This window comes from Cheilinus undulatus, linkage group 6 (genome assembly GCF_018320785.1).
Source record: "Cheilinus undulatus linkage group 6, ASM1832078v1, whole genome shotgun sequence".
Lineage (NCBI taxonomy): Eukaryota > Metazoa > Chordata > Actinopteri > Labriformes > Labridae > Cheilinus > Cheilinus undulatus.
The window spans coordinates 4,969,455-4,982,723 of NC_054870.1; the positions used below are offsets into that span (position 1 = coordinate 4,969,455).

The 13,269-nt window shown below is 39.7% G+C and overlaps 1 protein-coding gene across 1 annotated transcript in view; it reads right to left on the reverse strand.

Moving 5' to 3' along the window:
* Positions 1-1,026: 1,026 nt before the first annotated feature.
* The window catches only part of slc18a2 (solute carrier family 18 member 2), a 57,134-nt gene continuing 44,891 nt past the window's right edge, over positions 1,027-13,269 (reverse strand). Inside the window, exons 11-16 of the mRNA XM_041790009.1 lie at positions 12,130-12,208; positions 6,177-6,228; positions 4,303-4,366; positions 4,106-4,225; positions 3,858-3,991; positions 1,027-1,493 (exon numbers count right to left, since the gene is read on the reverse strand). Coding sequence (XP_041645943.1) covers positions 1,386-1,493; positions 3,858-3,991; positions 4,106-4,225; positions 4,303-4,366; positions 6,177-6,228; positions 12,130-12,208 — 557 coding nt within the window. The 3' untranslated portion in view covers positions 1,027-1,385. The remainder of the gene's footprint in view (positions 1,494-3,857; positions 3,992-4,105; positions 4,226-4,302; positions 4,367-6,176; positions 6,229-12,129; positions 12,209-13,269) is intronic.

The window sequence follows — 13,269 nt, forward strand, 5'->3', positions numbered from 1 at the left end:
CGACCCTACTATGAACCGACCAGCTGCTCCTGACTAGTCAGGCAAATTTCCTACGTTTGATATTTTGGTCGTACGACTTCAGAGACATGGGGGGGATTACCAACGTTAACAGGTTACATACAGTTCTGTGAATCCTAATCTTATCCCTTTGATAACAATGCATGCAGCCCCCTGTCCACTCCACATCTCTGGTCTGGGGCCCTGGTCCATATTCTTATTTCTAGGAGCTGACGACCCCAGAGCAGAACCATGAGCAGAATCCTCAACTTTGGGGTATTTTTCTGTTTGTCAGACTGCATCTTAAATCATCATGATGACAGCAGGAATGACTTTCTAATGACAGTAACACATTTATAGCTACTACAGTCTTAAATATCTCATAAATTAGCTTGTGTCGCACTATTTTTCCTGCTTATTTTAACAGCTGATGAAGGGGCAGGAGTTTTTATCCAGCTTCTGTTTCTATATGAAAATTTATTCAACAAAGATAGGCTTTATCGTTTCCAGAATTGAAATCGTGAACAAAATATTTCACTTTGAAAAAATATTTGTTAATGTTAACGGCCTTTCAAAACAAAATTTCCATTTGAAACCTTTCAACCTGCAGAGTGAAAACCAACTATTGGCAATGTGACAAACTGAACTGCAGGAAAACCATTAGCTAGCCTGAATATAGCTGCGACTGCTCAGTTCACACTGCTGCAAATGGTCTTAATACATCATGATTCTTTGGTCTGAAATGGGCTAAAGAAGAGGAAGTTATGTATGTACTTGATGTTTTTTTCATTCTTTTTGATGCAGCTTGATTGTGTTAATCTCTCCTCACAGTCTGGCTGCAAGGAAATATAAAAAATGCAAAAGTAAACTTAGCATGCATTTTTATGCTAAAAAAAATGACCTTTAACACGACCCACGAACATTCCTAAATATCAGGCTCAAAAGTATTTCACTGTATTTTGACCCACCAAAATACACCAGCTTTCACTCCAAGGTTTGGAAATAAAGCTCTGGACAGGATCATGGATGTACAGCAGATAAACAAGAGACTTTAATGGTAAACACATGAGTTAAGACAGAGTCAAAATAAACCAGCAAAGCGCATTTGTTGTTCAGCTTCCTCCTGCCAAAGAGGTACTTTCTGACAGATCTCTGTACTGAATAAGGCTGTTGGCTTAAAAAAATATTTCTCAAACAATGCACTTGCAACCACAGATCAAAACGACTTTGGTTTCCCCCAGAACAACCGCTAAGAGGACACTGGACAGTGAAGACTGAACGCAGGACATTCACATGGAAATATCTTGGCTGTTTTCTCCCTCTGTGTTCCCTTTTTTGTACAACAAAATAGATCTTCTGAAGGGTTACCCTGCATGGCTGGTGTTGGGTTAATCATAGTCGTCATACTCTGGATCCATGTCGTCACCCTGGTAGTGCGTCCCCTGTGTGTAGTAGGACCTGGTCTTCACTGAACAGTTGGTGTCCATTAAAATGGCCTGGAAGGAAATAATGGGAAAGTGTCATTTCTGCCACAACATGGGTCAAGTTCCTGGATCTAAGACAACTCCAATTCCAGAAAGTTGGGGCACTGTGTAAAATGCATACAGAAGTAGAAATCAATGATTGTCAAATCTCATAAACCCATATTTTATTCACAATAGAACATAAACAACATATCAGATGTAAAAACTGAGACGTTTTACCACTCCATTAGAAAAATATTAGCTCATTTTGATTTTGATGGCAGCAACACATCTCAAAAAAGTAGGGACAGGGCGACAAAAGGCTGGAAATAGTAATAAAAGAAACGGGAGTGTTTTGCAACTAATTAGGTTAACTTTCAACAAGTCAGTTACATGACTGGGAATAAAAGCAGTCTGTGGAAAACTGCATCTAACACTAGTGGAGCAATTTCAAAAAATGTTCCTTGATGTAAAATTGTGGAGACTTTAAATATCCCTCTATCTACAGTCCATAATATCACCAAAAGATCCAGAGAATAAGGAGAAATCTCTGTGGGCAATAGACAAGGCTGAAGGTCAAAACTGGACCCTTGTGATCTTGGGGCCCTGCAGTAAATATAGGCATGATTCTGTACTGGAAATCACTGCATGGGCTCAGGAACACTTCCAGAAATCATTGGCTGCCATCACAGTTGGCTGTGCCATCAACAAATGACAAATGATGATCCAGAAATGCAGCTGTCTTCTTTGGGCCAGAGCTCCTTCAAAACAGACTGAGGCAACACGTAAAACTGTTCTGTGGTATGAGAGGGCATGATACACAATGGTAAACATGGCCCTGTCCGTACTTTTTTGAGATGTGTTGCTGCCATCAACAAGCTTATATTTTTCATTATATGGTAAAATATCTCAGTTTTAAGATCTGATATGTTGTTTATGTTCTATTGTGAATAAAATATGGGTTTATGAGATTTGACAATCATTGACTTCTGGTTTTATTTACATTTTACAAAGTGCCCCAACTTTTTTTGGAATAGGGGTTGCACATAATGAGTAACTCTTCAATGAATGTAGGCTATGTGATTGTGCATGTCCTGGCTTCTTATCCATGCTGCTAGCATTCACAGCACTAGCTTGCTATGTCAGTAAAGTATATAACCTACTGCCTATACTGTTAATGCAGCATGTAGACTTTAAGACTGTCCCAGCTTTCTTTAGAGACAGGGGCTAGGATGCCCTGTGGAGTCTCTAGGGTAAGAAGAATAATAGCCCAGTAAGTCAGTCATTGGTTACCAACACTATGTTGCCAAAACTTTTCGCTCATCTGCCTTGACTCGTAAATGAACTTAAGTGACATCCCATTCCTAATCCATAGGGTTTAATATGACGTCGGTCCACCCTTTGCAGCTAGAACAGCTTCATCTCTTCTGGGAAGGCTTTCCACAAGGTTTAGGAGTGTGTTTATGGGAATTTTTGACCATTCCTTCAGAAGCACATTTGTGAGGTCACACACTGATGTTGGACGAGAAGGCCTGGCTCTCAGTGTCTAGTTCATCCCAAAGGTGTTCTATGGGGTTGAGGTCAGGACTCTGTGCAGGCCAGTCAGGTTCACCCACATCAAACTCTCTCATCCATGTCTTTATGGACCTTGCTTTGTGCACTGGTGCACAGTCATGTTGGAACAGGAAGGGGCCATCCCCAAACTGTTCCCACAAAGTTGGGAGCATGGAATTGTCCAAAATCTCTTGGTATGCTGAAGCACTCAGAGTTCCTTTCCCTGGAACTAAGGGGCCAAGCCCAGCTCCTGAAAAACAAGCCCACACCATAATCCCCCCTCCACCAGATTTTACACTTGGCACAATGCAGTCAGACAAATACCATTCTCCTGGCAACCGCCAAACCCAGACTTGTCCATCAGGTTGCCAGATGGAGAAGCACAATTCATCACTCCAGTATATCCAGATATACTGTGTATGCAGTTTTGTTTTAGCATTAAAGCCCCCACGTATGATTTATACTGCACCCAATAAACTAGATCCTTGTGATAGAAAGGCAGATTGTGATGAACAGGCGTTCCTTCCATGGTCCTCCTATCTGATATGACTGGAATTCTCTACCATTCAGCATATTTATTTAAAACATGTAAACTGGTTGGACAAGACAAATACTAATGGAGCAAACGGCAGATGAGATGGATGGTTGGGGGTGGAAAAAATAAAATGCTATTCAAAGGAGCAGTGACAAACGACAGAAGATCCTGCATGGAGATGAGCAGATACAGATGTAATATGAGGGCAGCTGCATGGAAACAGGATGATGAGGTTCACCCACAAACATGGAGATTAACATGCAGCCCACAGATGTTCTCTGAGGTTATTTTGTGATTTTTAAACTCACTACTTTCTCTTCTTGTCCGGGTGGATTCCTGAGGAAGAGGCAGAGTGGAGCAAAGAAAATGTCCACTATTCCAATGATGGTCATCAGCCAGGGGAAGCCGATGTTCTCAGCTATGGAGCCTCCGATGGATGGACCTGCATCATGGAGGACAGATAGAGGTGTTTCTTTGTAGCTCGAGAAACAAAAACTGCACAGATAAAAACAGTATGAGCAAAACTGATGTCACTTTAAAATCGGTTCCCTCTCACCTAAAGCAAATCCCATGCAGAACGCCACGTCAGCAATGGCGTACACACTGCCATAAACGGACACGTGTCGCAGGTCGACTAGGTAGCCCATTATAGGCATCATAGAGGAGTCCACCATGCCTGTTTCAAACCACAGTAAAAATATGTTATATGACCAACTGGGAGCTTTAACACTGTGTTAAGTTTAGTCGACTTACCGATAGCAAAGCCAACTCCAAAGTTTGGAATAATCAGACCGTAGATGTCTTTGGCAAATGGAACCTGTACAAGAAAGACAAATGTCAGCTAACGTATGGATTAATCTAGATAATTCAGGTAGAGTTTAAATAAATCACACAACTGGGAGATGATGCTGCCTGCTCCAAGTGCGACTGAAGATGAAAATCAGAGATATCCTCTGTTGGCTCTCTCATTGGTCCACTGACCCACAAGTCAAAGAACCAGTTTATTTTGAATCTGGGGGGCAGAGTTTTCCCATCATGCCTTTGTGCAGAGTGTTTTAGATGTATCTTAGATGTTTTTTTGTATGTTTTTGAAGTATTTAGGTGTTTGTTTGTATATAGATGTTGCTGTGGGGATTCCTTTGCTCATGTTCCAGTTCAATTGTTGATATTTTTGATGTCTAACACCTCTGCACCATGAGTGAAGTTTATCTAAAAATAGCTTGCACCGACAACTGAAGGTAACGAACCTATTACTAAGACTACAGGAATTATGGCAATGGGCGAATTTGCCAAAATGTTGAAGTATCCCTTTAAATTCAATATAATGTTTGTGCAAGCAGGCAAAAAATACAATAAATAATTATAACACAAACTTATACATAAAGTTAAAATATTTTACTTAAAAATGAAAAATGGTAGAGAAGAATTAGTTAACTATAGCCACTAGTTTCAGGCAAGCATTTCAGAAATACAAGTCAGAAATATTTATCTTTTTATGTTTCAGCGATTCATACATTTTGTATTTTGACATGTGACCTCAGAGTACGTTTTGTCAAGTTTTCTTAGAAATAGATTTGAAGTCACACTGAGTGAGGAAGACGGTCGAGTTCATATGCGCGTAAGTGGAGCAGCTGAGATCTGTTACTCTGCTATGATTGGTCCACAAATTCAAGTGACAAGGACGAGCAGGGAAGACATTTCTGATTGGTCTCCACAGTCACATGACACAGACAAGTAAAAAATACAACACAGTCTGAAGGAGAGATAGACAGGGAAACGCTGGCAAGATGTATTTTAAAGTATTGATAACATTTTTACAGAGATCAATACTGAAAGAGAACTTTGTAAATATCGATATATTGATACTGTTGTGTTAATACTCCCATCTCTAATGGGAAGTATTTTACACTGTGTAAGTGAATTAAAAATACCTCAAATTTTAGCCCACCTAAGTTAAATGTGTTATGTTGGCTCAATGTAAAACAGTTTTGTTAACTTAACATATCTGAATCATGGAATTTTTTTCCACCAAATTAAAAATGCGTTCTTTCAGCAAAAAATAATTGTGATGAGCCAACGTAAAGCTGTTACGTAAGGTTTGCACAACTGTTTCTAGCTGAAAGAATGCATTTACAGTAGGTGGGAAAAGTTTGCTTAATTTTATCAAGTTTAGCTAACGAGCTTTTTTTTTAAATGAAGATACAGTAGCAAGTGATAATACGAAATATTAAACAGAATAGAAACAACACAAAAATATAGCAGCTATACAGATGTGTGTCTGTCACTGATTAGAGCAGTTGACTAAAGAAATATAACACAGTGGGCAGATGTAGACAGAAAAGATGGCTTCTGGAATGTGGACAAGTTGATAAAGAATCAATTCAATACTAATAAAAGTTAAATTAATAAGGGGTATTTCAGATTATTTCACAAAGCCACTGTGAAGGAATTTTGGCCAACAAATAACAGTTCACATCAGGTGGATCTAATGTGTTTTCACTGGAATAAGACAAACCTTTGGATGGATATATCCTGAAATGCTCAGCTCTACACCATCTCTCTAGGGTTAACTATCTAAGAACATCGCTGCCTGATAATTGCTAACTGAATATGCTGTTCATACTTACACATATTACACTGATTCCAACAACTGTGATTCCAATGAGAGCACAGAGCCATCTGTGAATGAAGCAAGACATGGTCAGTCTGATCTGTTAGACTCACTTTCAGCTGAAATCATCTCTGAACAAACCTGAAGGAGCCATGCCATGAGGTAATTACATTATTTCTCAACATTTATCTACTTTAAGTCACTTTTTTGCACAAGGCATGTATTTTGCAAACATCAGGTTATTCCTGTGAAGGAAAGAAAATCCTTCTTAAAGCTTCCCATGACAGAGAGCCTTTTTCTTTATTCGCGGTCAATGTGAGGTGAGATAATATTTGTGTAAGAAATAAGGAAATATGGGTGAACAGATTAGACTTTTAGTATGAGAGGAAATGCCATCAAACCTTTCCAGGCAGTTGTTGTTTTATGTACCTTGAGATTAAGAGTGTTTTTTCTTGATGAAGTTCCAGACGGCTCTGAGGGAAGGGCTCACATTAGCAGCTCTGATAAGTGAGTCCCAGCTACGTGGTTATCAGACATTTACACTGAAAACATGTGAGAACTTAGTGTTTGAGGAAAGTCAGTGGTGTCTGGTACAGTAGGACGTGATAATCACAAAGTTGGTTTGCAAATTAGAATGAAGAAATAGCTAATGCAACCATTCAGGTCAACATCTGTTTATTCTACATGCAGACGGTGGAGTTTATCCTGCTACTTTGGATGTTTTTCTTATTTCTAAGACATAAACAACAACTCTCTTTCTACTTTTACATTTACCGTGCTACTCGGGGGATAAAATGAGCATTAAACATGTTTTAATACTGTGGTTCTCAACCTTGGGGTCAGGACCCCCTAGGGGTTTGAGAGGGGTCATTTTACACCAATTTTACCAAATGTTAACCCTTTTCATCACTTTTAACACCAATTTTGCCAATTTTAACACATTTTTGCCAATTAAAACCCATTTGTTTAAACCCTTTCTGCCTGTTTTTGTAACTTCTAAACCAGTTCTTGCCACTTTCTGCCTTTTGTTGCCTCTGTTGACCCATTATTGCCACTGTTGTAGCTATTCACATCATTTCTTTTGTTTAATAATTTTACATTTATTCATTATTTGTTTGGGGAGAATTTAAGGATTAATGTTGATACAGCTAATGTTATCGTATAGAGTAATTAATTATTGATTGGGGCTTTTGTTTTGATATATTTGGTAGTTTTGCACAAGGTGACGTCTATATTATGGGCAGGTAGGATAGGATGGGCGTGCACCGGGGGAAGGTGAATGGTTTTTTACCAGGAAGGCATGAGTCAGGAAGGCGGAGAACGCCAATTGTTTGTGAGAAGCTTTTGTGAATAAACGCCTCAAAAGTTATAATTTTTGCATGGACATTGACATTTTTGATCCTGCGTAAGATCTACTATCCCCAATCCAACGGTGGCCGCTTTGATTTTTTTTGAGTTTTGAAATTGTTTGTTAATTGAAAAGAATAAATCGCCGCTATAGCCACTATTAACCACTTCTTACACCTCTTGTTGCCCATATTAACCACAGTTAACCCATTTTTGCCAGTTTATATCAATTTTTTTATCCCATTCCACCTAACTTCCACCAATTTTTTGCTCTTTAAAGCCATTTCAGCCACTTTTTAATCCTCTGTTACCACTTTATGTGCCAGTTTTTGCCACTTTAATCCATCCTTGTTTATTTTTTGCCACCTTTAATCCATTAGTGTTCTTAAAAAATCCAATTTCATTACCTTTTCCACCATTTTTTGCCATTATTAACCAATTTTAACCATTTTAACCCATTTAAATTATGTTTTTAACAAAAGTTATTTTCATTTTAAGGAGAATATTTTCTACACAAGTAAGTAAATAAAGATACTTGTTTCTTTGATAAGAGCGGTTATTATTCAGGTCAAATATAAAATATGGTTTTCACAGCTTAACTTCACAATGGACCATGGTTTTGCTGACCTCCATGGGCCCCCAGTGTTGCTGGGTTCCAGAAACCTCCCCCTTTGTCCCCCCTTTATCCCTCCCTTATCCTCCGTATGGGCGGCCTTGTCTGTATGTGGCTATTCTTGAATGTGCATGGCTGTGTTTTCAACCACCCTCTGGTACAGTGGGGGTCCCTGGTCTCTGGCACCTTTATTTTGGGGGTTGCGGGCTGAAAAGGTTTTCCAGACTCCAAAAAGGACCCTTGGTAACCTTTGGTAAGTGTGCTAACCATGCTCATATCTAGAATAAAAGGCTGCTACTCCTGAATGCTTCAACAAACAGACATTATCTTTGTCTCTATGGGAAAGTGACACTTAGAGGAATCCTGTCCACAGTCCAGAGTCACTGACACAGAAATAGAAAAATAACTATAATAAAAGGCATTTTTGACATCTTTCCCATAGTAAATGAGCTTGAATAAAATACTAAAATCAAGTATTATGGTGGCTAAATAGAAATATGAATTTTACATTTTTTACATCATCCTACACTCATATTTTTTATTTTTAGAGATACTGTTTACAAATTTTACTGTTTTTATGCTACTGACAGCATGTCGGTCCTTATATGAATGGGGCTGCTGACATCACAAGAGAGGTGGGCACCTCCCTTCAACCCCAGCCCTCATTGGCTGTTGTAGGCATAGACTGAGTAAGGAAGGTCCCACCAGGTGAGATGAAGTGTCAGTCTAAAGGTCAGAGGTTGGCAGACATTTTTCTATGGATAAGAGCACTGCAGCATTACTTTCTGCTTTCCAATGTATTGCACCCCCATTTGGGGGAAAACAGGCCGTCAGATTGAATGGCGGTAGGTTGAAAACAAGGCAACTAAAAGCCGTTTTGTTGTGTTTTGTGCCTTAAAGTTGCAGTTGGCAATTTATTTTTAGTATCGTATGCCCACAAAAACAACACAACCCCACAACCCGGTCTTGTTATTGAAGCCATCTAAGAGAATGACACACTTCTGTCAACAGCTTTTTCACACATTAAACTGTTTAACCACATTCAATGTTAAGACATCTCCAGTCACAAGATGGGATTGGTTGTCCAGTTTGATGGAGGGAGCCTGAACACACCCTCATGTACCTCTAAAACTTTGTTTATTTCAAATTGTTTCGATACAAGCACTTTATAATGTCCTACATTACATGTTTATCTCACTGGCCAATGGATTTTCTAAATAACTGTTTAACTGTACGGTTTTCATATTTAAGATTTCAAATCCCTGATGACCCAAACCTCCCACTGACTGCGGTTCATTCTTACAGAATGTTTTCCCCAGAAAGGGGCGGGGCTGGCGTTGTTTGAGCAAAGTGTCCGAATTGGTTGCCCTTATATTTCCCTATCAAAAAAAGTCTTACAAAGGAACTTAAGTTTGACACTAGGAGGAGCAGATTTATTGCACATTATTTAAAAAAAATGCAGAAAACTAAAAGAAACAGTTGAAACAAATGGAAACTGCACACATATGACTCAAATCTTCAGCAGAGACTGGGCTTTCTTCCTCTTTTTTTCATATATATTTTATTTGTAAGAAATAACAAGACAGATGAGTGATATTCAAGTGGTATGTGAGGGATAGCGATTAAAAAAAAAAGAGAGACTGGGCTGTCAAATGAGACTATGTTTGTGTCTGTAGTACAAGGTACCATCCTGTAGGAGGCGGAAGTGTCTGGCTACGTAGCACTACGGCTACTTTGATATGTGGTCACTGATTAGATTCCTTTGTGAGTTGTTTGTGGTGCAGGTAAAAAAATGGTTTGGGCTTGAAGCTGAGCTTCTTTTCTTTAATCTGATGTGTAACATGACTACACGGCATTCCACATTATTATGCAAATGACATTTTTCTCTTATTTTCCTAAATATTAATGCAAATGACAGAATATTTTTCAAGTCATCAGCCGTTAAAGCATAATTCAAATGTTTTTGAACAAACTTCGTAATGATAACCATTATTTAAAAAAAAATAAAACCCTCAAAATGTACTGTTCCACATTATTACGCAGGCCACAGGTTTCAGCAATATAGGAAAGAAAAAGGATCTCTCTGCTGCTGAAAAGTGTCAAATAGTGTAATGCCTTGGACAAGGGATAAAAACATTAAATATTTCATGAAAAAATTAAGTGATCATCGCACTGTGAAGAAATTTGTGGCTGATTCAGAGCACAGACGGGTTCATGCAGATAAGTGCATAATGAGGAAGGTTTCTGACAGACAAATTCATCAGATTAAGAGAGCAGCTGCTAAAATGCCATTACAAAGCAGCAAACAGGTATTTGAAGCTGCTGGTGCCTCTGGAGTCCCACCAACCTCAAGGTGTAGGATCCTCCAATGGCTTGCAGTCGTGCATAAACCTACTATTCAGCCACTCCTAACCAATGCTGACAAGCAGAAATGGTTGCAGTGGGCCCAGAAATACATGAAGACTCATTTACAAACTGTCTCGTTTACTGATGAGTGCCGTTCAACCCTGGATGGTCCAGATGGAGGAGATTACTGGATGGTTGGTGGATGGCCACCATGTCCCAACAAGGCTGTGATGTCAGCAAGTAGGGGGCGGAGTCATGTTCTGGGCCGGAATCATGAGGAGAGAGCTGGTAGGGCCCTTTAGGTCCCTGAAGGTGTGAAAATGACCTCGGCAAAGTATATAGAGTTTCTGACTGACCACTTCTTCCATGGTACAAAAAGAAGAGCAGTGCCTTCCGTAGCAATGCATGACAATGCACTATCTCAAACTGCAAAGAATCCCTCTGTGTCATTGGCTGCTATGGGCATGAAAGGAGAGAAACTCATGGTGTGGCCCCCATCCTCCCCTGACCTCAACCCTATTGAGAACCTTTGGAGCATCCTCAAGCTAAAGATCTGTGAGGGTGGGAGGCAGTTCACATCAAAACAGCAGCTCTGGGAGGATATTCTGTCATTCTGCTAAGAAATTCAAGCAGAAACTCTCCAAAAACTCTCAAGTTCAATGAATGCAAGAATTGTAAAGGTGATATTAAAGAAGGGCTCCTATGTTAACATGCAACTTGGCCTGTTAAGATTCGATTGAAATAGCTTTGATTTCAGTAAACATGACCTCCTAATGCTGCAGAGTCAACAAATAACCATTTTCAGTTCTTTACAACCAATAAAATCTTTTAAAACTCTGTTTTGCATAATTATGTGGAACAGTGCATTTTGAGTTTTTTATTTTTAAAAATAGTAATGGTTATCATTATGAAGTTTGTTCAAAAACATTTGAATTATGCTCTAACGGCGGATGGCTTGAAAAATATTCTGTCATTTGCATTACTATTTAGGAAACTAAGAGAAAAATATCATTTGCATAATGATGTGGAACGCGGTGTATGTTTGTGCAAAACTAGAGTGCACTGAGAGCAAGTTTGTTCGGATCAAGGCGAGCAGGACTAAATTTGGTCCTGCTAGGGTGCAAGAGGTTAAATGTCCATAATAAAAAGGCAGACAAACAGCCATGCAGCTTAAACATCGATAAAGAAGACTTGTCCAAATATGGAATTGTTTTCGAATAGTACCAACTTAACTCTTCACTGGACATGTCCTTAAACTCAGCAATAAGAAACATTAAAAAAGAACCTTAGTTAGAATCTAAGATACTGAAGTTGTTTGATGAGCTTTTAAGGACTTATTCTCTCTTGTTTTCACCTCATTCCTGTCATATCAGTAGGAACAGACACAGTAGAAAAGAATTTTGGTTAACTCATGCCCTCCTGTCTCAGCATTAAAGAGGACACTGAGGCTACTTAAACAGTTTTGGTAACAAGAACAGAATTGTGAATGAACCTTCCTGAGGCGCACAGGGAAATGATGGGTGCATGGTATCATCAGGGCTTCAATAAAGGCAGCCTCTCAAAGCCTAAAAACACTGAAAACTCATTTAGAGGAGCGGAAACAGATACCACATCCACAGAGGGAGAGAGACAGAAGGCAGATAAGGATGATTTCCCTCCCTACCTTCCCATCTTGTGTGCCATCGTGCCAAAGATGTTGGTTCCAATAAGGTAGGAGATGGAGGCTGGTAAGAAAGCGACGCCTGGACCAGAGAGAGAGAGAGAGGGAGAGAGAGAGAGATGAGACTGAAGGTGTGGGCAGATAAGCAGATCTCTATCAGAGCCTCATCACTGAGCTGCTGTACATCTTCTATTGTCTGTAATGAAGACTTGTGCTTTCCACCTGCCAGCATATGACACCCTAATATCCTGTTCAGCACTCACCCTGTTTTATCTGACCTAGACTTCATATAGAGGAGACTGGAGGGACAAACTAATAAGACTGAAAGGTGCCTGTGTAGAAACGAGCCACAGGATGGAAGAGTGGCACATTTTCCCCACACAGATACATAAAAAACAACATGTATTTGACGTCTGGTTTTGGACTGCTTTAGGGAAGCACTGAGAAATGTTGGCTGGTCACTTGCCATCAGACTTTGAGACCAGGGTACTCCAAGGGCCTGATTTACCAAAGTCCCATGGAAAGAGAGCTAAATTGCATATGCGTACCAACATGTTGCCCATGTGGTGGTGTTAGTGTTGCAGTTGAAGAGGAAAAGCCATACAAACATACCCAGCCCTATGTGGAAAAAGTCATTGCCCCCTATACCTAATAACTGGTTCTTCCATCACAACTGCAATCAGGCATTTGCAATGAGTCTTTCACATCACTGTGGAGGAATCTGGCCAACTCTTCTTTGCAGAATTGTTTAAATTCAGCCACATTGGAGGTTTTTCCAGCATAAATGACCTGTTTAAGGTCATGCCACAGCATCTCAGTCAGATTTAAGTCCAGACTTTGACTAGACCACTCAAAATCCTCATTCAGTTGTTTTTTTAGTCCATGTAACGCCACATTATGTATTAACACCACATTATGTAATAACCCTAACCATAGGACTTAGCGTGGGCTCCAAGGTATGCCCTACCCAACGACCTTGCCCTAACTCTAACCGCTTAGTGACTTATTCCTAAACCTAACCCCTCTTCAGGGCTCTAGACTAAACACCTAACCTTAACCCTAGTACTTAAGGCGGGCTCCAGGGTATACCTTACTACCTTTCCCTAACCCTAACTGCTTAGTGGCTTACAAAATGCGGCGTTA